The sequence below is a fragment of the Anas platyrhynchos genome, chromosome 2 (assembly GCF_047663525.1).
Source record: "Anas platyrhynchos isolate ZD024472 breed Pekin duck chromosome 2, IASCAAS_PekinDuck_T2T, whole genome shotgun sequence".
Taxonomy (NCBI): domain Eukaryota; kingdom Metazoa; phylum Chordata; class Aves; order Anseriformes; family Anatidae; genus Anas; species Anas platyrhynchos.
In genome coordinates this window covers 119,642,695-119,668,025 of record NC_092588.1, presented here as the reverse complement: position 1 = coordinate 119,668,025, position 25,331 = coordinate 119,642,695, and the positions used below count along the sequence as shown (strand labels likewise).

The window sequence follows — 25,331 nt, the reverse complement described above, 5'->3', positions numbered from 1 at the left end:
AGGATCACACTCAGCTCAGCGGTAGTGTGTGGAAGGCTGCACAGACACAGGGGCAGTCTTGTTACCCAACGACACCACCGCTGCTTGGCTGCTGAGACCAAAGTAGGGAAAAGAAAAGAGTAAGAAATGAAAAAAAAAAAAAAGAAAAAAGAAAAAAGTGAGCAACCATGAGAGATATAAGAAAAGGTAACTGCAGAGAAAAACAGACATGAGAGAAAAGAAGGGAGATGAATCAAAGAGAAATGAAGAAAAAAACCTAAGGAGGAGAATGAAGAATGGAGGAAGAAAACCAGACAGACACTAGTAGGGAAGATATTACTTGACATTCAGCTGTTTTAGTAGTGAGCCATTAAACCAAAGAGAACTTCTCTTCCTACATGAACCTTCTTAAAAATTCTTTGTTGTAGAGGTAATCTGACTTTGCCCATCCATCATTTCTTTCCTAATTCTGAAGGCTACACTAGACACCTGTTTGGCTGACACTCTGCCTCAGGTCTTATTACCAATAGCAGCATTTACCAAAGACAGGAGGCCTGAACTTCAGTTGTGCTCCCAACTATGCTAGTTTTAATACTACCCATCACTGAGCACTGCAACCAGAGCACCCTCCAGGAGAGGGGTAAACAAATGTGACCAATGTCTGACACACATTGTCCTTTCCTTTTCTCACTGTAGGGAGAAAATGCAAAAGGCAGGATCCTGAGGTGTTCACCCCAGCAGGACACCCTGGCAGCCATCACTCACACGTAATGCAGGGTGTGGAGCTGAGCTGAGCTACCTAGAAGGGTTGTGTACGCAGACTTAATCAACATGGAATCACTGATGCCCATGACACCTGAACTCACATCAAACTGATTAAGTTCTGCTTAGTCAGTCTCCTTCACAGAGATATACAGCACTCTCAGCCCATGCCCGTGTGGAAATTAAGAATGGAGATAATGCTTGAATGCTGTGTATGTCCTATGAGAGAAAGGAGATTTTTTTTCTCATAAACCAGTCCATAGCCCATACTGCATTCCTCCTAAGAAAAAGATATGGATTAAAAAACATGAATGTATGAAATAAAGTCAACAAGACAGTGCCCCTTCAAAAAGGAGCAAACATTTGTCATTTTCTTTATGCTATAGCAGCAACTATTTGACAGCTCAGGACAGCTGTCCTATCCCCTTGTGTTCACCATGAGTTGCCCCTCACTTCGCTGTCAAACCTCGCTGTATATGGGTGTATGGGTGTCAGGTTTACAGAGCGGCTCAGCTGTAAGCAAAGCCTGTCCTAGCCGAACTGTGTAACCTACAGAGTTCATGCCCAGCTACTCCTTGACTCCTTCAGCCATGCTTCCTGCTCAGCTCTGACACAAGTGGGCCCACGGTAGCCAGGAGGGGTAGGAGATGTCAGATGGGCACTGCAGTCTGTGTGTGACTGCCAAAGCTTCCTAAATTAAAAAGACTACCTTGTTACGTCAGTGTGACTTCTAACCAACAAACACTAAATCAGAGGAGACAGTTCCCCTCAGACACTGAATGCTGCAGGGGCCTGCTGATCTACGGATACGTTCCTTGTTTTTTCAAATCTTAATGCTGGGCCACTATTTCATGCTCTGTTGGCTGATGGAGCTAATGCTAAGATTAGCCAGGGAGAGCTATTTACACTATGCCAACCATTGATATTTAGCTCTTCTTACTCTGTAGGTGCCAGAGGAGGTAAAGACCATTAGCTGACATAAATAGCTCTCCTTGACTGACCTTAAAGAAAAGCTGCCAGCCACGGAAGACTAAAATGCTATGGCTGCCTTAACTGATGTTTCTTTCCTGACTGTTCACTTATTAGAGGGAAAAGCTGTTCCCATGTTAGGGAGCCCAATGAACTCCTTCAGCATGGTCACTCTCCAGCAGAGTCAAGTGTTTTTCTGCAGTGTGGGAGAGCAGGCAGGCATCCTTCCGTGGCTGGACTGGGGATATTTCCATGTTAAAACTTTCACGGTTGTGGATCCTAAGGGATTAGCAACACTTAAAATTATTACACCTATTACAACTGAAATATTCTTTTAGTTACACTCAGGCTGCAGTTACGATAACATTTTTTAATCTAGGAAAAAATATCATCAGCCGTTACATCTGGTCCTTCATTAAAAATGATACCTCAGTGTAAATGAGATCAGCCTAGGGCCTCTGTATTCCTAATGTGCAGCCAAGTCTATTTGAGTCTATTTAGAGTATATTTTACATGTGACTATCTACCTGGAATGACACCCCATTACTTTAACTGATTTTCATATGCACACTCTCCTGGTGTAGGAAAAACATGCCTAGGGAATACAATGAGGCAAGTGCCATTCCTGGACAGGGGTGCGTTCCTGCATTTGAAGAACTTGTTACTGTGTAGATCCAACTCCACAATACTAAACCTGCCAAGGAACTGGAAAGCACAGAGGGAAGTGTGTGTGAAAATATCTGATTAAACGTATCAAATATACCTCTGGACAGCTTCCTTTGGCTCATTTGCTTTGTACAAGGCTACCTCTAAAGACATTCAGGTCCCTAATGAACCATGACAACTTCCAGATGAACAAAATCAGGATTTCAGTAATCATAGGAGAAAGAAAATTCATAAAAATCCAGATGATTCTAATCCCATCTATTTTGATTTTTTTTTAAATTATAAGTGTTATGATTTTTAAGTAAAGTCCTACCTGTTACAGTTCAGTGCCAGTATTCTGAATACAGTATAACCACAGCTATGTAAATGAGGGATGCAAGGATTTTTCTTACCTCACAAAACATAGGCAACTTTTTGGCAAAATCCACCACTCTTGTAATCGCTGGTGTGATAATTTTTGTAAACTGGCTGAAGGCTTCTAAATCCACTTTCCCACCTTCTGGGGCATTAACTATTGGTGCTTGACCAATGTCTTCTGGCTAAGGATATCAAGAAAGATATTTAAAGGAACAATCTATCTTCGAGCAAGCATTTGATACTCTAAAAAGTCCTGCTTGGCAACAAAGTTAAAATAAAAAATAATACTATTTTTTAAATCCACTTTTTAAGTTATGACCATTATGCCACAAAGTGTGAATTTGTAAAGCATTTGTGAAAGAGAAGACTGCACATGGAAATGGGGGACTGGCAAGCCACTCCCCATGCTTGTGTGGGCAGCTGCATTTTTGTGCACATGCAGTTTCTTCCCTGTACTTCTATCTGAACATTTTGTGGGTGCAGTTTATGCATTTTTTGTTTTATAATATAGGCATGATCTTGTTTCTTAAGTGATTAGTTTCTCACAAGTTGCTCTCAAAGCAAAGGGAACAGAGGTGACTTGTTACACCCTAGAAGATGCTCAGAGCTTTGCAGTACTGGGCTATTTCACCTACTCTAAGTTCTGAAATCATTCCCAGAACAGATTGCCCAATATCACAGAGCTCCAGGCTATTGTCAAGGCCTGTTTCCAAAATCAGGCTAAAACAACTGATGACTAAGAACAGGCTAATGTAAAGCTAGTCTGGATAAGCTAACTAGAATTTGAACTCATCTGGGTAAAATTCTGGTTGAAAATCACCTTCTGCATGACTTCAGACCAAGACTTCTCCAAGCAAGAAAAAAAAAAATCTATTATGAAGATTTCAATAGGAACACATAATAAAATAGGTTTGACCAGAATCCATGCTGAATGTTTTTCATTCTGACTGCATTTCAACACATTCTTCCGATTCTACGACAGTTTGTCAATGTTACTGTGTATTTTTAAAACAGACAAAGCTGTTCCTCTGTTTGCTAAGTGCAGCTTTGCAGTTGTAAAAGACCTGCCAAACACGATGCAGAGGTCCCATTTTGTTCATGTCAGAGAGTTCAAAATGGGACAAGACCCAGAGAACAACGCCTTTAAGACTGATGGAGTTCATGGTGCTGAAACTGCTGCCTGTAACAAAAACTTGTGCGCGATAGTTTTTTTTTTTTTAAAGCAACACATCATAAAAGATCCTTTCCCATCTCTGTCATCAATCTGAATCCAAATCTAACTTCTTTCAAGAAAAAACTCAGCAGTGCACTAATAAAACAAGAACCAATTGTAAAAGAACAATGAAGAGGACTGGGCTCAATTATCTATGGGCTTCTCCTGCTAAAAAGCTCAAATAATCCCAGTTTTAGGCTCTCCCCTTCCCTGCATCTTGAGAATCTAAACCACATTGTCTGTGTGCTCATGATAAACAATATTCTTCACTTCCAAGCAAGAAGACCCAAAGCTGAAGCCACGGATAACATTGTTAGTGAGAAGAAAAGAGAATACAGCATTGCCTTGGGAAAGCCAGAAGAATTTAAGTGGCTAGCTAAAACAAACACACTCCAGAAGGGCATGCTGCTGGAGAGCCCTTGCCACCTAACTCACCTCAACAGGAAAGAGGTCCAGACCTCCAGGGAGCTCCTGCTGTTGAAGGACCAGCCTCATCTGCCAAAGGGCTGACCCATAGCTCCTGGAGTGTGCAGTCAGCTCCTCCTGCTCTCCAACAGCTTCTGGCAGGGAGCTTTCAAAGCCCCCTGCCTGGAGTTGTCAGGCCACCCTGGTCTTTCCTTTCTGTGCTCACTGTAAGGTGTCAGTGAGCTGCTCTCTGCACTCACCTTGAAACTGTAGGGCTTCAGCATGAGTGAAAAAATACACAGAGGGCCTGGAGCGAGGGCTGCACCAAGAGCAGTTTGGTCTGGCCTAGAGCCAGCTGTGGAGGTCACTGCTGGTTTCTGCACTGTCCATTTCAGCTGCCACCCCTGCCTCTGCTCCACCTCGCCCCTCTCCCAACAGCCCTGTCCTTACATCACTTCACACCCTGCCTCATCCCTGTACCCCAACCTCAGTCTCCCCAGTTTTATCCTAGAGCAGGTGATACCAACAGAGCAGTACTCCTGTCCAAATAACCATGCACTACTGCAGCTGATGTTATAGTTTCAGCTTCTTGGCCTGTTAAAACCCATGCAGCAAACCTTGCTATGCAGGAAAACTGGAAAATTCTCTGTTGCTTCTTGCCAGTGACCACTGGCTGTGTTTTCCTGACAGCACACTACTATGAACGTGTGCCCTTTCATATAGAAATCTGGGCACTGCCACTGGAGTTAACAAAACATTACAGGGATCAGCTGCTTTGGCTATCAAGTTTCTTCTTGCAATTTAACAATGGGTAAAGATTCCCATTGTGGATTAGACAGCAGGAGCCTAGGCTTGCAAAAAATGAACATACTCTATCTGATTTGGTATACCCAGGCTGTTAAAGACACCTGTGTATTCCTGACATGCAGTCTATAATCTTTCTTTTGTGCTGCCTAAGCATTCTGTATTCTGCATGGATTTTCTTTAAAAATTGGTTTAGAAAAATAAATTCTTTTCTAAGACTGAGCATCACCATTTATTTTCTGTTCCTTAGGTATAGGCTGAAAACTTCAGTCCTCTTGTAGTTTGCAAACCCAATATGATAGTGTAGGTATCATCCTACTTTCATTTAAATTTATTTTTCTTCATCAAATTTACTTTAATTAATGTGTTCACTTTGGAACAAGGAAACCAGAAGTACAATTTATTAATTAAAAATAATCAGTTTCTATTTAAAACTTGCCATTTTTTCTTCAACGCTTTAAATATGTTGCATGCTAGTCCCTAATAAAGACAACTGTTCCTACATGTAATATATAAATAAGATATGTTGTACATTATAGACTGATACCGCTGTTAATGAGGAGTGAAACAATTTTTCTACTTTTTCTTATCATAGCACATTAGAAATATCCAGCTGGGTAAGCCTGAACTGAGTAATAAGCTATTTATCTTTTGAAGTACGTGGTCTGATCAAAGATTGAACCTCAGCTAAGAATAAGTAAGCAGTGACTACAAAAATAAACAATTTTTCATTTAAGCCAATACACATACACCAGTGGCTGCAACGCTGGGAAGGGACATTAGAAGAAACAAAGGAACCTGACTCCAAGAGCAACGTAAAAGGCTGAAGTCCCTACCAGAAATTTCCTTTTTTGCTTCCAGTGGCTTCCTTGTGCATTGGTGGCCACGTGTGCTTCAGTGACAATTTTGATCAGCTCCCACTCCTCATCTGTTGGCTCTGGTTTGTGCCCAATTGTTTTCTGCAGCTCTTCCCGACGTCTCTTCTCTCGATTTTCTTCTATCAGCTTCCTCTTTGCCAACCGTTTGCTGTCATCCAACACCACTAGCAGGGATAAAAGCATACAAAAATGGCAGGGAGCTCTTACGGTTGTCTGAACTTTGGTCTTTCCTGTACCTGATATACTTACTGGTTACAAACACCTTAACTGATCATAAAACCACAGAATGGTTTGTGCCAACCAGACCAGGTTGCCCAAAGCCCCATCCAGCCTGGCCTCGAACACCTCCAGGGATGGGGCATCGACAGCTTCTCTGGGCAGCCTGTGCCAGTGCCTCATCACCGTCACAGTAAAGAATTTCTTCCAGATATCTAACCTAAATTTCTTTCAGTTTAAAGCCATTATCCCTTGTCCTAACACTACATGCCTCTGTAAAATGTCACTTTCTGTCTTTCTTATAAGCTCCCTTTAAGTACTGAAAGGCTGCTCTAAGGTTTCGCTGTAGCCTTCCCTTCTCCAGGCTGAACAACCCCAGCTCTCTCGGTCTTCTCTCAGGATATGGCTGGCCTTCCAGACTGCAAGCATGCACTGCCAGCTCATGTCCAATTTTCCATCCAGCATTACCCCCAAGTCCTTCTCTGCAAAGCTGCTCTCAATTCATTCATCCCCCAGTCTGTCCTCATGTCTGGGATTGCCCTGACCCAGGTGCAGGACCTTGCACTTGGCCTTGTTGAACCTCATGCAGTTCATGTGGGCCCACTTCTCAAACCTGTCCAGGTCTTATGGATGGCTTCCTTCCCTTCTGTCCTACCAACTATACCTCTCAGCTTGGCATCATCTGCAGATGATAACAAACTGAGTGCTTAATCAGTAAAGAAGTACTTCAGTATGACCCACACATGACATAGTTCTCTTATTTCTCTCTCCGAACTTCATTTTTGCAGAAGCCTGGAAAATGAATGACTTATCCTTCTAATAATATTACATGTATGTATACTGCAGTTGTCTTTAGTGGCTTATTCCACCAATAAACTGGTATGTAAAAGCTTTCTGAGGACTGAGACAAAACACTCCTGTAACTGACTTTGTGTAATCCACGTTGGGAAAGATGCATTTTTGTTTTCTTTAAAGTAGTACTAGCAAAATCAATACTCTATTGTTCATAATGTGTTCTTGTGAGTCAGTATAATGTAATGGATTTAAGAGAGTACATAGATGAGTGGTCTTACTCATAGGAAGATCAACTACCCGTTGCATGATATGATCAAAAACAACCTGCCTTTGGTTCTTTCCCCAAGCCTTACAAATGGAGTCATTCTGTGGCTCCCTAGATCCCCTCTAGTTCCAGCTATGCCAGGTGCACAAGACACAGGGCTGTACATCTCTGACCATCACAGAAGGCTTCTTCCCAATTCCCATACAAAAACGAACAGGCCATTGAAAAGGCTGTCCTGTTTAAATGAAGGCGGACCATTCCGATCCACAACTGGTGGCATGCAAGTAGGAGTAACACAAGCCCTGTTTACACAGTGCTGTTCACACATTTTAATTCTAAGGTGGGAGAAACCTTTCTTGAGTTTGAGATAGCCAGCTTGTCTGCCACTCTCAATGACAGCTCCTTTGACACATCTGTATGTGTTCTCCACAGAGACGGCTTTACGGTATTGACACTTCCTAGTCAGAAACAAACTCAGACAAACTTTTTCTGTACAACTGCTAAATGGTTGATGCTTGTCATTGTCTGATGTGTCAGACTGGGCTGGATTTGAACTGATGATCCAGAGTTATTCGGTTATTCAGCTCCATCTCCTAGAGTTCCACCTGGTTAAAATTGTGACATTTATTCTGTTCCTTTCTATACAGAAAACATTGTTATATATTACTTTACCAATGAAAAATACTATGTTGGAATATTCTTATGTTGTTTACTGGGTCTGTTTTCCTTCTTTCATTTTTTTTTTTTCCAGAGGATTATGCTGGCAACAACCATTAACATTAATGCACAGGGGGATTTACGTGAGTTCCTCCCATTTGCACTAATTGAAGTTATTGGTGTAAATCCCTGTGCAATGTCAGGAAAAGAAGACCCCTAAGGGTTAATCTTACAGCCATATGTTCTAGTTCTTTAGAATGAGAGTCGAATTCTTTGCAGATAACTTCTTGAGAGCTAAAAATAAAACAAACAACTGCAGGATGACTCATACAATGACATTCAATTTCACATCCTCCAGAATTTTCTAAACAAGATGTTTTTTTCAAGCAAAGTGTCCATCCAGATGCATTTCTCCCTCCTCTCCTCCTAAGAGTTAACATTCCTACTGCTACTCCGCCTGGTAAGGCCAAGAGAAGGTGCAGTCTGGTAAAGCGTAAACAAAAAACCATAGCCTTTAAAAGTGGTTTGATGCACTGAGCATATTTCCCTAGAACAAATTATTAAAAACAAAAAATGCTGGCAGTTCTACATTACTTTAACAATCTTCAGCAATCAACATACTTTAAGCAAATAAATACATAAAAAAAAAAAAGAGAAAAAGAAGAAAAAGAGAAAAATATACTTACAATCTGTTGCCATGCCAACAAAGATACATTTTTTGAAGCGACATTCCTGGCACTGATTTCTTGTTACTTTGTCTATCACACATTTTCCTTCATATTTACAGGAATAGGTTGGATGGAGGTTTTTCTGAATGGTTCTTCTAAAAAATCCCTAAGTGCAATAAATAAATACATTGGAAAGCATTAGTACTGTGTAATTTTTTTAAATTGAGAGTCACTTTGGTTTGGTAGAAATGCACCTAAGGATGCAGGATAAAACACTCCATTAAACTCTCAAAGAGGAGAACAAAACAGATTTATAGTTTATGGTATTCATTTTCTGAGTTTCATGGGGTACTTCCAGCCTAAAAATTAAAACATATAGGCATCTGAGATAAATAAAGACATAAGGACAACTGTCCTGACGAACAAATAACCATTACATGTCTTCTTCCAGTCCTGTGTTTCTGTGTACTCTTTTTTTTTTTTTTTTTTATTTGAACATGGGAGTTTATTTTGAGCCACCTTCTAAATTATACAATCAATTCAAAGGATATTAAGAGACATATACATACTTTTAATTACAGGACAGCTTCTGCAAATAGTAAGAAGGCTGGTGTGTAAGTAATGCTACTAAAGGGTTAAGAATCAACAGCTTTGCTTCCATCTTTCCATCAAAGCCAAATAACCAATCAACCAACCAAATCAGGGCAAGACTAAGAATTTTGCAGTCAAGCCCAATTCTCCCAGTCTTTGAGTTTGGTTCTAAATAATGGATCCATAATTCTCAAACTGTCTGCATTTCTGAGAAAAGGAATTAATTCGCATTTACCACAAATCTCTGTATTCAAAACAAGCATCACCAATAAAGAGCTCTACCCCTCTCCATATATATTGTATCTACCTATCTATAAAGTCAATTGCAGTACAGATACGAGGTCAGATCTCAGCTCATGCAAACTAATGTACCTCCACTAGGGTCACTGATTCGTACATACCACAGACTCTGGCCTTAGGTGGAGAAATCAGATACAACTTCTCTCTGAACATTATAGACCTAATCCTGATACTAATTTCAACAAAAGTTTTCTCAATGGCTTCAGCAAGAGCTAAAGTGCTCAAGACCATGGTAATACGGACAAGATAAGTTGCAAAGGCAGAAATTTAAATTCTACATTAATTTCAATTGTCAGCATTGTTTGAAACTGTCTACATTCAGCAATGCAAACTGGGACCACCCTGACATACAGAACACGCTGAGACCCTGGTCCTATTTGACTGGAGCCACTCTAAATGGCTTTGGTTTCACTGAAAACAGTGGCAACATCCAAGTGAGCAGGGATTTTATCTAATGAATAGTCTCTTCACTTCACTAGGCAAAACATCTGTTTTTAATCATGTTAGGTAACACCAGGTAAAATCTTACAGCTGTGTGTAATATCTATCCCTTAATAAAGATGTTGAATTAAGACACACGGAGAAAAAAGTATTTCAGTTTGCGCTCCTATCTCCTGCAAAGACAGTGAAGAACTCTGTCCTTACTAGAATTTTATCTTACAACATCCGGCTTGAGCTAAGGGTGCAACTTTTTCCTCCTTCATAACAAAAAATCTAAAATTGTAATTAAACCGACTTCATAAAGCATGTGTGTAAGTCTTTGCAGGACTGGGACCGGCTGGGTTGAACCAAAATCCAGGAAATCAAAGGCAAGATGTTCTCACGTGGAGTTTGGATGAGGTCTCAAATTCTCATTTACCCAATTGGATCTGGATTTTACTCTTAACCCTGTGACAAATTCCTAGTGACCGAACCTGCCCCTCTCCTCCCTGAAGATGTCTCTGGACACACTGAGTAACCTCTAGTTAGAGCAAGAAATAGAAAAAGTGGCACTGAACTTCTGTCTTCCAAACCTTGCATGGGACTTAATGTAGCTCTAGCTTTATAATTTTAACTTTTCACCAGCTGTGTGAGGACCAACACATTTCATCCTCCCATTTCTTTGTATTCCTCAGATATATACATATATATTTTGTAAAAGAAAACTCTTTGATCATCTCTAGAAAATACGTGATAAGGAAGTTGCTCTCAATATTTATCTAAATATGTCCTCACAGATCACCCATTTCTCCACCTTGGTGTTCAGACTCATTTTCAGGCTTACATGTAATCTTGCTAGTGTTTACACAAATGTATGCCACTTTCATTTCCTGTACTCGGTTCATGTATGCACATGCATAAATAGGTGTACGCTGTTACGATCATGCACACAGCCACATTTGATTCATCTGACAGATGATTCAGACTCCCTTACGTCATTGGAAATTTCACACATACACACAGTGAAGTACAGAAAAGGGAATTTCTAAGCTATAAAGAGAACAAGTAGATTTCAAATCTAGAAAAAAATAAATTTCAAATCTTTAAAACGAATCTGTGTAACAATAAAATATATACATTTTTTAACAATAAAAGAAAGCACATTTTATTGTAAGGAAACCTCTCTTTTCCTAAATTCTTTTACTGTGCACCTATACAGAAATAGGTGCAGTGGGTACAGCGGTACAGCTTGGAGAAATAATTCAGGGACATCTGAATTTGTTTTATTTATATTTGAAGCCCTTACAATTTACTCTTCAGAAACCACGTGTGAGGATCCTATGCTCACAAAAGTACTCAACAAAGCAAATTTGTGTCTGTCAGCCCTAATTAAATTTGTTACAAAATGAAAGTAATTTTGAGTAGAAGTGACTAGTAAATGTCAAATTTATTGAGAATTAATTACATATACCTTTACTGATAAATGATACAACTTGAAATGTATATGCAGACCTTCCAAAGCATGAGTTGAAATTGTTCACACAAAATAGCTGTCAAGCCATCTTGTACAGTGAATACATTTGCAGGAAGAACAACAAAACAAAACAGTCTGGAAGCTAACTATAAGGAGGAGAAACAAATTAATTACTTGTTGCAAATGGTTACCTTGGTTCTTTGTGCACATAAGCATTATTTTAAATTGCACATCAGACAGAAGAATTATTTATGAAAACCTAAGTAGATTTGGTATGCTATATGTTTACAATAGCTGGTAGACATACAAAGAAATACTTCAGTTAGAGTACCAAAAACGTCAGTAGGAAATTTGGTGAGAAATATATCTGTTCAACTGGGGGCAAAAGCTATTTCATAACACCCCACTACTGCTTACTTGTCATTGTATCTGAATTAAGTCATATTCATATATTTTATGAATTGTTATCATCTGGTATATGGGATGCAAATGGGTGAAAATCACTTGTTTGGTTCTATAATTTTTCTCATATATAAATATTTTTTCATACATACATGTATGTATGCGTATAAAACCATTATGAATATTACCACAAACCTGTTACACATAGGATATTTAGGTCCTTGTGCATCTCATAAATGTATTTTAGGACAATGCTGTACAATAGAAGGAACTATTTCAGTACTGTTACTGTGATATGGAGCTCTAAAGCCAATCCAAACCCAGAATTTCAAATCTAAATATTCCAGACTTCAGGAATGAACAGAATATTACTTTTGTGGCTTAGTCCCATGACACTAGCGCATGACATGTGTGGTCCCATTTGTTTAGAAGAACTTTTTTTTTTTTTTTCCACAGGGAAGAATAGTTTTCTTACAGGATCTCAAGCTACTCAGGCAAATTTATGGCAGTGAAATCATGTAAAATGTGCCTGACTGTGTTACTTCTTTTCTTAATTTACTTGCCCAAAGCAATCCTTTTTTTTTTTCATTTTTCATGTAGTTTTAGAGATGCAATTTAGGACTGAAAGCACATTTCAATATTGTTAAGTTAAAGAAGCAAAAAAAAAAATTTACGTCTGTTTTAACTGGGTGTCAGTGCTTCCTGAAGTGATGGATGTTACTGCTGCATGAGCATGTGGAAGGCACTTTTGTTTTTATTTCTTTTAAATGATGATGGGAGGCACTGGAACACTGTTAATCACTACAGATTCATCATGGCCATAGGCAGAATCTCAGCTATTGCATGAACAGCTTCACTGAAGTTCCTGGGAGGATGCTGATGTACGTTGGCTGAGAACATGGGCAAAGAAGCATTAAAAAAAATGGAAATGAAAAAGCTAACAGTTAAACAACAACAAAAAAATTTAAATTCATTGTCTTCTTTGCAGAACCAAACACTGCAAAAATCAACTATATTCCTTATGCATATGAAGATCAGCAGCAGAGCCAGATATGGCTTATCATCAGTACTGGATGTTCTTATTCGCTTCTAATCTTTGGCTTTTTTTTTTTTTTTTTTTTTTTTGACAGCACAGTTCAGGAAGTCTGTATAAATGGAGGAGCTGGAGAGCTATTTCTGATTCCCACCTTCCCACTGTGCCATTTACCTTGCAACCTTCACAAGTGATGCAGCGATAATGATATCCGGTGGCTTTGTCCCCACATACTACACATAGCTCATCCTTGTCTAAGTAACTGGGTATATACCCTGTAAAGAAAAAGAGGACGTGGCATGTAAACTCTATATAAAATGATATGATACATTCGATATAAAAATATCATAGTACCTTTCACTGCAGATCTTGTCTACTAGCCCCATACTTCTCAACTCACTGCATTTCCTGAATAAAAAACTCATGCTAACAATATCACAGAAGTATTTAAATATATTTTTGCAGTATTTTCAATCTTACACAGTGTTTCAGCATCTACTGGTCAAGAGGGACAAGTCAGAGCATGATTGCTCTCTCCTGAATGAAATATTACCTCAGAAAAATAAATATATCTATTTTTACCTCAAAGGCTTTGATGTGAAAAAATAAATAACAGCAAGACATAGATTATATTATTCTCTTCTGTTTCACAAAACCTTGATATGCTTGTGTACTGAAGATGAGGTTACAGGTTGCAGAGTGACTCAGGGGGCCTGCTAGTAAGAATATTTACTGACAGTACCTTTGTTTCAAAACAGCTCTGCAGGTGTGGCTCCAAAAGTACCAGCAACAGATCACAAAAGCTGTATCGATCATAACTTACCTGGGTGTGTTCCACAGTTGCATTTAATATAGCTTGAATTTAGGGCAAAATACGTGGGCATTCAAATATGTGTGTGTGTATGTGCGTGTGTGAGAATATTTTCTCTTCTGAAGTGGTTCGCCAGACACCCGATGAGTGAAATCAAATATTACTGCTATGAAAAACATTGGCAATGCTCAGTTCTTTTCCCACACCATTTGTTTTGACAATACAAACATATTCTCAATTTAAGCAAAACAACAACAAAAAAACTGTTTTGATGGTAACCAAAGTAATTCTGAACCAAAGAGAACTTTGAAATGGAGTAAAATATAAACCTTTCAAAGTAAGTGTTGCCATAATTCATAATTAATGGAGTTGCAGTATACAAGGTTTCTCTCTGAAAAACCTCTCTGTACAGATGTAACACAAAGACTTCAGATTCATTTTGAGGAGAGAGAGTGAGGTGCAGCTATTCATGTAACCCTGTAAAATTACTGAAGTACAGTGAATAGTTCACAGAATGACCGAGTGGTTGGGGCTGGAAGGCACCTCTGGAGATCACTTAATCCAACCTCCGTGCCCTAGTATGGACACCATGGCTCAGGGCTGCGTCCTGTTGGGTTTTGACTGTTCCCAAGGATGGAGACTCCACAGCCTCTCTGGGCAACCTGTGCCAGTGTCTGACCACCATCACAGTAAAATAAAAGGTTATTTTATACTCTTAGATGGAATTCTAACAATTTCTAATTGTGAAACAATTTCTAACTGTGCCCTTTGCCTCTTGTCCCATCAGTAGGCATCACTGAGAAGGGTGGCTCTGTCTTCATCACTCACCCCCACCAGGTGTTTTTACACATGGAGAAGTTCCCTGAGAACCTTCCCTGCCCCAGACCGAACAGTTTGCCTCTCTCTCAGCCTCTCCTATGTCAGATGTTCCAGTCCCTTTAGTGTCTCTGCAGTCCTTCACTGGACTTGCTCCAGCGTGTCCATGTCTGTCCAGTTCTCCAGCCTGTCCCGGTCCCTCTGAAGGGCAGCACACCCATCTGGTGTATCTGCCATCCTCCCAGTTTTGCATCATCTGCAAACTTGCTGAGGGCAATTTATGAGTGCAATTTATGAGAGAGTCCTTTGGATGTAGCTGGCTGTAACATCATCCCTTCCCTTGCTAACGCACCTGCAGCACAACACATTAAACCTGACTCTGAGCTTGCTGCCTTGGTAGAGCTTGGTAGGCCGCAGGTGCACGGAGAGCAACCAGCACCAGGACTCATGGCACCAGAGGGCTGTTGGGGGATTTTGTGAGGGGATGGCCATCATCCTCCTGTGACCAATGTGCCAGAGGGTCAGCTCAGTCACAGGCAGCTTGAATGAAAGTGTAATTCTGAGTAATTACGAGAATTGAACATTACAGAGAGACAAATACACCCCTTAAGTAATGCTGGGAAGCAGCACCACCCTGAAGCCATGCCCACCTGTCTGCACCTTAGATTTATGAATAGTCCTACTGTAATCTGAAAGAGGACTGGTGGTGTGAGCAGAGATCTTACTGATGTATCATATCGGTTTTCAGTATGGCAAAGCATCAGATTTACATTTAAGTTATATTTCCCCTTTATGGACTTGGGTAAAGGCTGGTGGGCATGGAGCTGGTGCTGTGACCTTGAGGGAAGACAGGCAGCAGGGTTTCCATTCTAATTTACATCCCTGGCTCCTAACGGACATTATGCTGGTGGAGGATTAGCAGAGGCTATTATCCCCCGCCTGCCCCCCTTCTGCTCACACAACACATACACTACGTGGAGCTGACACAGGAGGAAGAAACATCAGCGAAGGGAAACAGCATTTTCTGCTAAATTTCTTGTAACTATTAATGGCTTCTTGATATTTCTATTCATGAGAGGTAGGCTTAGTTGAAGCATAGGCTATGCCCTCTAAAATTCAGTATCACTGGCTTGCTTCCTCAAGAAATACTTCTGAATTAAATGCCTTGATATTTCATTAAGTATATAATCTGGTTAGCACTGCTCATGTAATGGCAGCTTTGTTCTACTGGAGCAGCAGGAGACAACATGTTTGAACTGCTTCCTTAAATACATACAGCAGCCTGCACATGTGATCGCTGGTGGCCATCTCCTTGGAGTTTCATGACTTTATCCTACTTGGGAAGCAGTTCTCAATCTGGCAGAAAAGAAATCTACAGGCAGTCCTAGTCAGAAATGAAAAACAGAATCCCTATATGTAAGCACATTCATTTTCTTTTCTTTCCTTTTCTTTTCTTTAAAAAAAAAAAAAAAGTATTAAAAATCTGAGAGTGATAGCCATACTTTTGTTTATTTTTAATACTCTTCCCAACAGCTCATTGGGCCAGAAGCTGCAGGAAAGCAGGAAAATTGAACCTTTGGCAGTGTTTTAAAAATATACATGATTCAGACAAACAGACCACGCCAAGAGGAAGAAAGGGGTCTACATTCAGTTCCTGCAAATTGTAACATCCACTGTAAATAATTTCTAGTAGCTGCAAATATCCAGTCCAACCTCTGTTTAAATTCAATGCAGTTTCATTTGCCCAGAATTGCAGAGAAGCAACTCCAGTACATTTCTGTTGCTACTCACAGTTAGAAACAGGATCAGCAAGAATGAAATTCAACAGTATTTTTCTAAACTGGGTGCCAGCACAGAGGCTACAAACAGTGCAAGGCTGATACCTCGCGAGGTCATGGACAGCAGCAGAGGTGTGTGTTGGTGTTGGATGGTTTGAGGAAGAAGCAGAGCAACAGATTTCTCTCACCCCTTGCAGCACTGAGGGAAAACAGAGGAGGGGTAGACTGTCTCTCATGTCAGCGAGCACTTCGGCTTCTCGTGTGTTCAGTAAGCCTGGACCAAACATAAAAACTATGATGAAGAAGAAAATGCTGTATGCTAACCCAGGTGATCTTATTACTATTTCTGTATCAAGTACAACTTGGCATCGTCATTCCAACACTTACTTTGCTATGAATGGAGAACATCAATTTTGCAATGAATGGAGAACACCAATAAATGACCTCGACCTGCCACGTCTGGTGTTTCTCCACAGCCTCTGGTAACTCCTTTGCTCCAGACTCCCACCTGCCAGCCTGCCTAATCTTACCGGCTTGGCAAGGCTAAGTACTTGGCAGGACCACTGCCCCTATCCCAGAGGAGTGAGTTGTATAATCCACTATAACCAACCTTGGTGGTGATCTATGGTATCATTTAAATTGCAACACTCCTTGTAGTGGCACGGCAAGAAACAAGTCCCTTCTGTAGGAAAATGACCCCGCAGCTGTAAGGACAGACTGGGATCTGCTAGGCTATGCAGTCATGCAGCCGGTATCGATGCTGTATGCCCACATTCTCAAATCACCATTTGTGGGAACGACACCTGAACGCACACCCTGCACGGTAGGGCAGATTGGCAGGACACGAAGAGACAGTCTGTGGCTATTTCTGCCCCCCTGCAACAAGACAAAGAAAAACTATTTAAATGAAAACAACCCCTGAAAAATGATACTTTTTTTTTTTTTCTTCTTTTTTTCCTTTGTACCCTGGCACACATTATAGAAAGCACATTTTGAGAAAAGCAAAACACAAGTTTTAGTTTTGTTAAAGCATCGTTGCATGGACTTTACAGCTGAAGGTGCCTGTTCCATTGGCTCAGGGAGTAAACCACCCCTTCAAAAATTCTAGGGCCCAGACTGTGCTTGACTGCCCAACTGGGTATGTGAGACCAACAAACAAATTGTGTCTATATACCAGATGTTCCTTATCTGATTGTTCCTGATCCACCATAGGCTTATTCCCAGCAAGCAAGGAAAGACGTTTTTTCTACTGCACAAGAACACTTGTGGTTTAAGACCATTATTCAGTATTTTGATTTTCATTGCACAATGGCACAGTCGTGTATTGAATTTACTCTCTGAAATCTTTCCCCATCTGGTATGGCTTGCATGACTAGAGACCACTCACTAAAATGAGGAGTTCAGACTTATTCATAGGCTAGTATTCACCTACTAGACACTGCAGTAACAAAATGAAAAAGAAGAAATTAATTACTACCTTGAGAATCCCGAACTGTGTTAGAACTGAAAAGAAAATTCCTACTGCTGTTCTACCGATTTCATAGTCGTGCTCTAACTCCTTGCAAAGCATAAGAAAATTACAAGAACCATCCAGATATCGTCCTTGGTACACTTGTGTAGAAGAAGTTTAAAGGATGTTTATTGGACAAAACACAGAGCTGAGTCAGAAAAAGCATACTCCATTCTTGTCTGTTTGTACAATTATCGATATTGATCGGAAAGGCGGTGCTGATACACTGATCCCTGTTTCCCACTTTCTTTAATTCACTCCCACTGAGAAAAATTGCTTACTTCTCTTTCAAGCTTGGAAACACAGAGAATGTTGTTAAACAAATTCACACTTCTTGGTAGCTAGCTGGCTCGCTTGTCCACAATTTTGATTTTTGCTGACATTCTTTCAGTTATGGAATTACTAAAATTTGGAAAGAGATTCTGTAAAGCTAGAAATTGGAACATTTTTTATAGTCTCTTTTCTCTTTTCTAATCTTTGGGTTGAGTCAGAAACCTTACCAACAGTAGCGCATTTTGCACAGATGTGCAAATTTCTAGCCCAAACTGTGCTATCACATAAACTGCTGTGCTCAGTACCATCCTTGCATCCATTACCAGTTACAGGTACAAAATGCACTACTGTAGATAATACTCAAGAGTCAGACCTCAATTTTTTTTCTTCCAAAATTTTTAAATATTTTTAGAGACCATACTTTAGTATTCCAAGTAACTTACTTATTTAGAAATCTCAATGAATATTGGTTTTACTACTGGCATAAAAACAAAGTATGACTTAGTTTACTCTTCCATCCTTCATTTGGTTGTGCAAGGGTTACACTAAAGGAGCTGAAAACACTTTTTCCTGTGATATTTTTATTTAAAAAAAAAAAAGAAATTGATATAATTCCAAATGCATACTGATTCAATGAAAGACATGCCAATTTTCTGATCAAAGCTACCACTTTAGATGTGTGGTCAAGAGCAAAACTAACCATTTCTAAACTCTAACTAATTGTTAACGTACTTGGAGCTGCTCTCCTGCAGGAGCCAAAGATAAAAAATACTCAATCTTTTTGTAACTTCATTATATGCGCACATAATCCCTGCACTGCTAGGAAGACATTGTGACACAACCCCCAAGTTGTATTTTCTTGGCTATTCAAAAAGTACCCTTCACACTGCTAAAAAAGTACCCTTATGTTTTCACACTGCTAAGAACTCCATTTGGATTGATTCAGTAGCACACTCCGGCAGTTTTCCAGTTTGTGTTCTTAGCTGCATGCAAACTGCTTGAGAAAATATAAAGGGATATACTGATGACAATTACAGTTACAGTAATAACTTTCATAGCCACTATCACTCAGCATACAGAGGCTCTTAAAAAGATGGCATTGACCTCAACCTTACATCTGGGAAAGATGGGAACAAACAAGGATGAGTAGCTTGGTAGCTTGCATTGCTACAGCACAACTCAAGAATTTTAGTCTGCAAATCTGTATGTTTTGGGTCAGTTCTAGTTATTTCTGGTCTGCCTCCACAGCACCTGAAGTTAAAGCTTAATTTCATAGACAGCACTGAGCATCTTCCGTTAATGTTGTTAATTTCTGTTAATTTTGCCTGTGAAATCCAGCCCTCAGACCAGCTTTAACTTTGCAGACCCACTTTCGTGTTGTCCAAATGGCCAAAATACTACACACATCCCAAATGTGGGGATACAGAGGTTTATGGAGATAATTCTTTTGTACTTTCCTGACTGCACTACCTCTATCCTGTCACAGGGTACTCCTCCTTACTGTATAGGTGGTGTGAGTTGATGCACGGATGTTTTTGTCTAGACTCTCAGCCTCTGTGCAAAGTTTACATGGCATGGGCTCGCCAAAACAAGCGCCATTCATCCATCATGCAGGGCTGAGAGTGGCACTGTGAGAGGAATATAATATTCCAGTGTAAACTCACTGGGACAGAAGCCGGTATAGTACCTCGTTCTCACAAACATCAGCCCAGTTTTGTTTCTTTAAAAACAAAGTACATCTTGTCGGATGTTTTCTGGGGTAGGATAAGGTCCAAAAGCAGCTCCTGAACAGAAAGGCAAGCTCCTGTACAAATGTTGTGCTGCTATCTTTTAGCAGCGTACAGTACAGCACAGAAGACCTGGGGCAACAAAGCTAAAACCACACCTCCATCTCCAGATTTTCCAGAGCACAATTTTTTTTCCCTTAAAATTCAAGACTTTAATTTGAATTTGTGACAGATAATCAGGAAATTATAGTTTCTAATGTACTGTAGTAAGTAGAGCAGCTTAACTGTTTTCTTTTAATTTAGGCTAACTAGCTCTACTTTCAAAGTACTTACTTTCCCCCTTCAGTGACAAATTGTTGGAGTCTTTCGTTTTTGTTTTTTGAATTTACTTCCCGAATTCTTTTAAAGTGACATTAAGACAGAGAAGTAACTAAACTCCCCTATATCCATGTACCCTTTTCAGCATAAAATGCTGATGTTTTTTTCTTCCCAGATGGAAGAGACCTTAACCATTTAAAACCTAGCAAAAGTTTTGATAAAAAAAAAAGCTTCCATGTGCTGCTGCTTTCAAGTACAACCTGATTTGAACAGACGGAATATTTTTGAGCTTACTAGGAATTTCAGGGGACTAACAGAAATACCAACTGCAACAATGAAGACTCCTCATGGACACCTGCTTAGGGACTTAATTTTGCTCTAATGGGCTATTACCAAGGCTTCTCTAACAAACTCCCTCTTCTCCCCTCAAAATCAATTCTGGATCAATACAGGCACACATGCCCTGTATGGAGCCTTCTGTTCTTAGGACAGGATTAAAAGATTCGTTAGTTTTACGATAGCTTGGTTAAAAGATGGAAATTAAAAAACAAAAAAGAGATGGAGAAGACGCACATGTCCCACACGGTTAGATCTGGTCTGCTTAACAAACTCAGCAGTTGCAAAGGTTCGACAGAAGGGATGCAACTTTGGATTGATTAGCACAGCAGCACTGCTCTGAGGAGTCCCAAAGAACGCTGCTCTATCTCCACAAATGATCAATTAAAAGCCTGCCGGAGAGACAGCTTCCATCCAAATTCACTGCCATTGTTTGTGAAACCGAGGTAGTAGCAAACACGGACAGACAAGTGGTTAAGTCAGTTCTTTTAACCAAACAAGTAAAAAACTTTAAACAGAGCATAAATTGTATCACCGTATAAACTATACTGAAAAAAATCATTTAAAACTCTGACATAGGTATATCAGTTACTATTTAAGATCCTTTAACATTCTGAAAAACATATTCCTTCACTGACTTTGCAATAGCAAGTCTCTATTAAGTTGATACCATGTAATATTTTTTTTTAACCAAAAACAAGACATGAAAAAAGTGTAGACTTATAAATTCTTCAGCTAAAACCCAATAGTAAATAGCATTAAAAAGCCTTCAAAATGTTGCACAGCATAAAAACATTCCTTATTTTCAACTACATTTACTCTACAGTTTAATCATGTTCTTACAGCTTGCTAGCACAGTTTTTTTTTAATATCTCCTTCATTATGAAATGCAATGCTGTTCAAAGAATAAAATTAAGACATTTTTCCATCAAACGTATAGATTTATTGCACCAAGTGCTAACGAATATTGCCTGCACAAAGTAATATATTTTAGATTTCCATGTTGCTAGTAATATTAAACAGTCTACTTTTGACTACAGTGCTACTTTAAAAATAGTAAATGGTGTTTATCTAGCTAGTTCCATCAGATTCATTGGCATTTTGGATAACTGCGTAGAGAAAATCTGGTCTTAATAGAAAAAGGATATTATGTTGATACAACAGACTGCGTATGTTTATTCTTTAATTATGTGATTTTAAAGAAACATGAGAATGTATACTCTGTATGCATCAGTTTGCTCGTCTGACTTCAGAACAAGTAACACTGAAAAGATTTTCAAGCATTTGTAGGCATTTTGGGCTCTTTTTGAGAAGTAATATCTGCTTTGTTTACTTGAGAGAAGAAAGAAGAAATTCTAAAAACAAGCAAGGATTCAATCCAAAGGGAGCTGATATTGCACTCCGATTCTCTCCCACAGACATATTGATTATAGCAACTTTTTGGCTTCAGAATAGTCTGTTGCACAGAAAGAAGCTTGAATTTTCAGTCTTTTCTGCTTTGGGTAATCAGTAACTGCATGGTTTTCATTTAAAAGAGAGTTACTCTATTAAATGCAATCATTTTTCCCATACGTATTTACAGATGTATTTTCAAAATATTTTGCCTGAGTTGCTGAGTAAACAGAGTTCACAAATACTGGCAATGAGGACTCACACAAATTGTTTGCAGGAAACTAGAAAACACAGCTTTAAGATGAAGAATATGTAACGACGGCATTTCAGAAGAGAAACTTTCTTATCTAGCTCACCGATGAATAGTAAATGAACTTAATAGACACAAAAAGCAGAAAGCAAGCAACAGATATGAAAATGTCTTTTATAGATTAAGAAAAAGTGCCTGGAAATCCTCATTGTTCACAGAAAACCTTACGATCACCTAGCAACCTATGTTACTGCTGCTTTCAATTTTGAACAGGCAGCCTTCACATTCAAAGATGTATCTGAGCCAACTGATGCAACTGTAAGTTTAAAGCAAAACAAAAACAAAAACAGAGATTTTTTTTTTTTTGTTATTTAAATAAATTGCCCCTACCTTTCTTCTGAGAGTACGATGGCGACTGCACTTGAGAAAAAGTAGGTTTTTCTTCGGTGAAATATTCAGGTTGGTTGTACTGATTCAGGGCCATGTCCATGTCAGAGTACTCGCTTTTAAACACGTTTCCAGGGTAACTACAGGTATAAGGCTGATTCACCGCCCAGGCCTGTTCCATATATATGTTGTTACTGTGCAGGACCTGAGCATCACAACTGCTGTAACCCTGATTATCTTCGATATATGTGCAATAATCAGTGGACTGCATGTAGCAATTGCTACCAGCAGCTGGGTGCACTTCATATATTTCTTGCATACAGTAGTTCATTTTGTTACCCTATCTCAGCTTCTACTTTTCGCACACACACACACACACACAGGCATGCATACACATGGAATGAGAAAGGAGCACTGAATATACAACACCAACAAAGTCGACTGCAAAACAGCCCGTTTTACTTTGGAGCGGCACCTGATGTGCTAAAATCCTATTTATACTGGGATGGCTTGTGAACTCCCCTGCCAGTCAAACATATTGGGAAGCAGATTTATGACAGTCAAAGGTCTTAATCTGTGACTGTAAGTTAATTCCAAGGGAAGATGGCAGACAGGTAGCAATGAGCACCAGACAAAGAAGCGACGTCCCAACAAGCCTCCTGTTCCACTGTTTGTCTGCAATAATCATTTTATAAACCGTTTCCAGCCTTTCCCAATATGATTAGAAAATGATTACTAAGGCAAGGACACAGTTATGTCACTGTAGTTGTCAACTTAAGTGTGAAGCATTATAAAGACTGCTTAAGAACTCCCAGAGGGCATACGCTGAAAATCCTAAAATCAATAATCCTGTTTTTCAGCATTAAACCACAGAAAATCCAATAGCGCTGCATTGATGACCCAAACAGTAGTCTAGTTTTACGAAATTTAGCAACTTAATCTGTCATCAGCTTTATTGATTTTGGTTTATAGAATTACATGCATGAATCTCCCCAGCCTTCCCCACACGTACAATCCTCCCTATTGCCTGCTAATGCAGTTATGGGAAAGCAGCTTTTTTAAACTTCAGTGATTTGGGGAGGTAATTTCTGTTGAGTTCAACAGGTGGGAAACTTCAGAAATAATATCAGTTAATCGGCAAAAAGAACGCTACTTAAATATTATCAATAAGCTAATTGTTTTGCTATTTTCTTTGGTAATCTTTTACGTTCCGGTAATGAAATAAACTTTCAGAAATGCGTCTTTGTGACAACAGCCTGAGTAGAGTAGGCAGAGCTTTTTGCTTGTTTTGGCTCACATATTACACTTGTGTAACACAGTGTGAAAAAGCACACATTAACAGTTAAGGTTTTTTTTTTTTTTTTTTTACCTCAAGTCCATGATGTAGATTTTATAAATGGGGATTTTGTCTGTGATAAAAGGCATGTATTAGTGGATAAGGCAAGACCGGATTTTTCTAGAATGGATGTGCAGCACTTCCTAAAAAACATGCCCGTATTTCCTAAGGAACTTTGTTGTTTACACTGAAGCCCCAAACCCGTACCCATGCATATGACTGGTTGGTAATTCCGTGGTACATACAAATGCAATACATACAACCTGCCAAGCTTACTTCTCCACGCTCCCCCGAAAGAAAACATTCCACAAGTGCAATACGTGGGCTGTTCATTTACCACGAAACAATCTCCTTTAAAACTAGCAGCACTTTATGTCGGAGCTCGCACAGAGGTGAGGCTGCATTTTACAGGTTAGCAGAGCAGAGCACCTAGACATTTTTGCACCACCCAAAAAAAGCTTTTCAGAACTGAACTTTAAATTCTCAGTGGGAATTCCTTCCCTCGTAGATTTGTTCTGCCAGATGAGGCAAAATTTTCTCTTCTCTTGTTTTTCTCCCTCTTTGATTTGGGTTTGTTATTGAAAAACTAAACAGAATTGAGACCATATGTAGACAGAGCCATCGCAGCCAGGATGAAACCTGAGGATATGGTATCATGATGCAGCACAGGCTGTGAATTTCTTTCTATTCCGAGATCAATTCCTCAAACATTATTTGTTTTCTATTGCTACGTCAATAATACTTTGAAATGTGTCGTATGTGCTACTTTTCACAGATTTACTGTAATATTCCTTGGGAATTAAGTTACAAGAAACTGCAAAGAACGAGGAGAAAAAGCAAAAGGGATGAAAAGAAGAAGCCTTTTCTGACAAAAAAGAAAAAAGAAAAAAAGAAAAAAAAAGAATGATAAACACTGCCATGGAATGAGGTTCCCTCACCTGTAATGTGCTAACAATAAAGAGGTTTATAGCACTGCAGATTGCTGTTCCCTTGGAAACAAATCAGTTCAAAAAGACCGCAAAGATTTAACATCGCTATTAAAACTGAAATATACCGAAAATATTTTCATTTGAATCTCTTAGGGTCCAATCCTGCAGGCCCCTTTTGTGTATCACTTTGAATTCAATCATGTGATAAAAGACAGATGGATCTTTATCTAAAGTCTGAAAGTGGAGGAGAAAACAATATTTACAACTCTTCTTCGTCTTGTGTTCTGATTTGAATATTAGTCTTCAAATCATGTCACACTGAGCTTTCACTTCTTTCAGAAACGTAGGATCACGTTTGGAATTTTCTTAGTTCACAAGTGTCTGTCTGCTTACGCTAACACATGGAAATTAATCACTAGTGGAATAAAACCTCAGCTGTGGGCAGACAGGCCAATGATAACAGAAATTTTGACATTGTGGCAGAAGAAGATCCGAAGTTTTAACCCTTCACAGTCTGAGGTGTCAGCTCATTACAACAAAAGAAGTAGATTTTTTTTTCTAAATATGAGTCCTGAATGCCCCAAACATATTGAAATACTCACCCCGCAGTAAAT

At 39.4% G+C, this 25,331-nt stretch overlaps 1 protein-coding gene across 15 annotated transcripts in view; it reads right to left on the bottom strand.

Moving 5' to 3' along the window:
• Window positions 1-25,331, bottom strand: part of THRB (thyroid hormone receptor beta) — a 166,492-nt gene that overhangs the window by 8,871 nt on the left and 132,290 nt on the right. For 12 of the 15 annotated variants that reach the window (XM_072033468.1, XM_072033467.1, XM_038174579.2 and 9 more), the window contains 4 exons: window positions 13,029-13,129; window positions 8,653-8,800; window positions 5,992-6,197; window positions 2,769-2,915 (listed from right to left, as the gene is read on the bottom strand). In XM_072033468.1, coding sequence (XP_071889569.1) covers window positions 2,769-2,915; window positions 5,992-6,197; window positions 8,653-8,800; window positions 13,029-13,129 — 602 coding nt within the window. Of the gene's footprint in view, window positions 1-2,768; window positions 2,916-5,991; window positions 6,198-8,652; window positions 8,801-13,028; window positions 13,130-16,364; window positions 16,393-22,455; window positions 22,799-25,331 lie in introns of those variants that run through there. The other 3 variants (XM_072033465.1, XM_038174578.2, XM_072033466.1) reach the window with 3 other exon arrangements.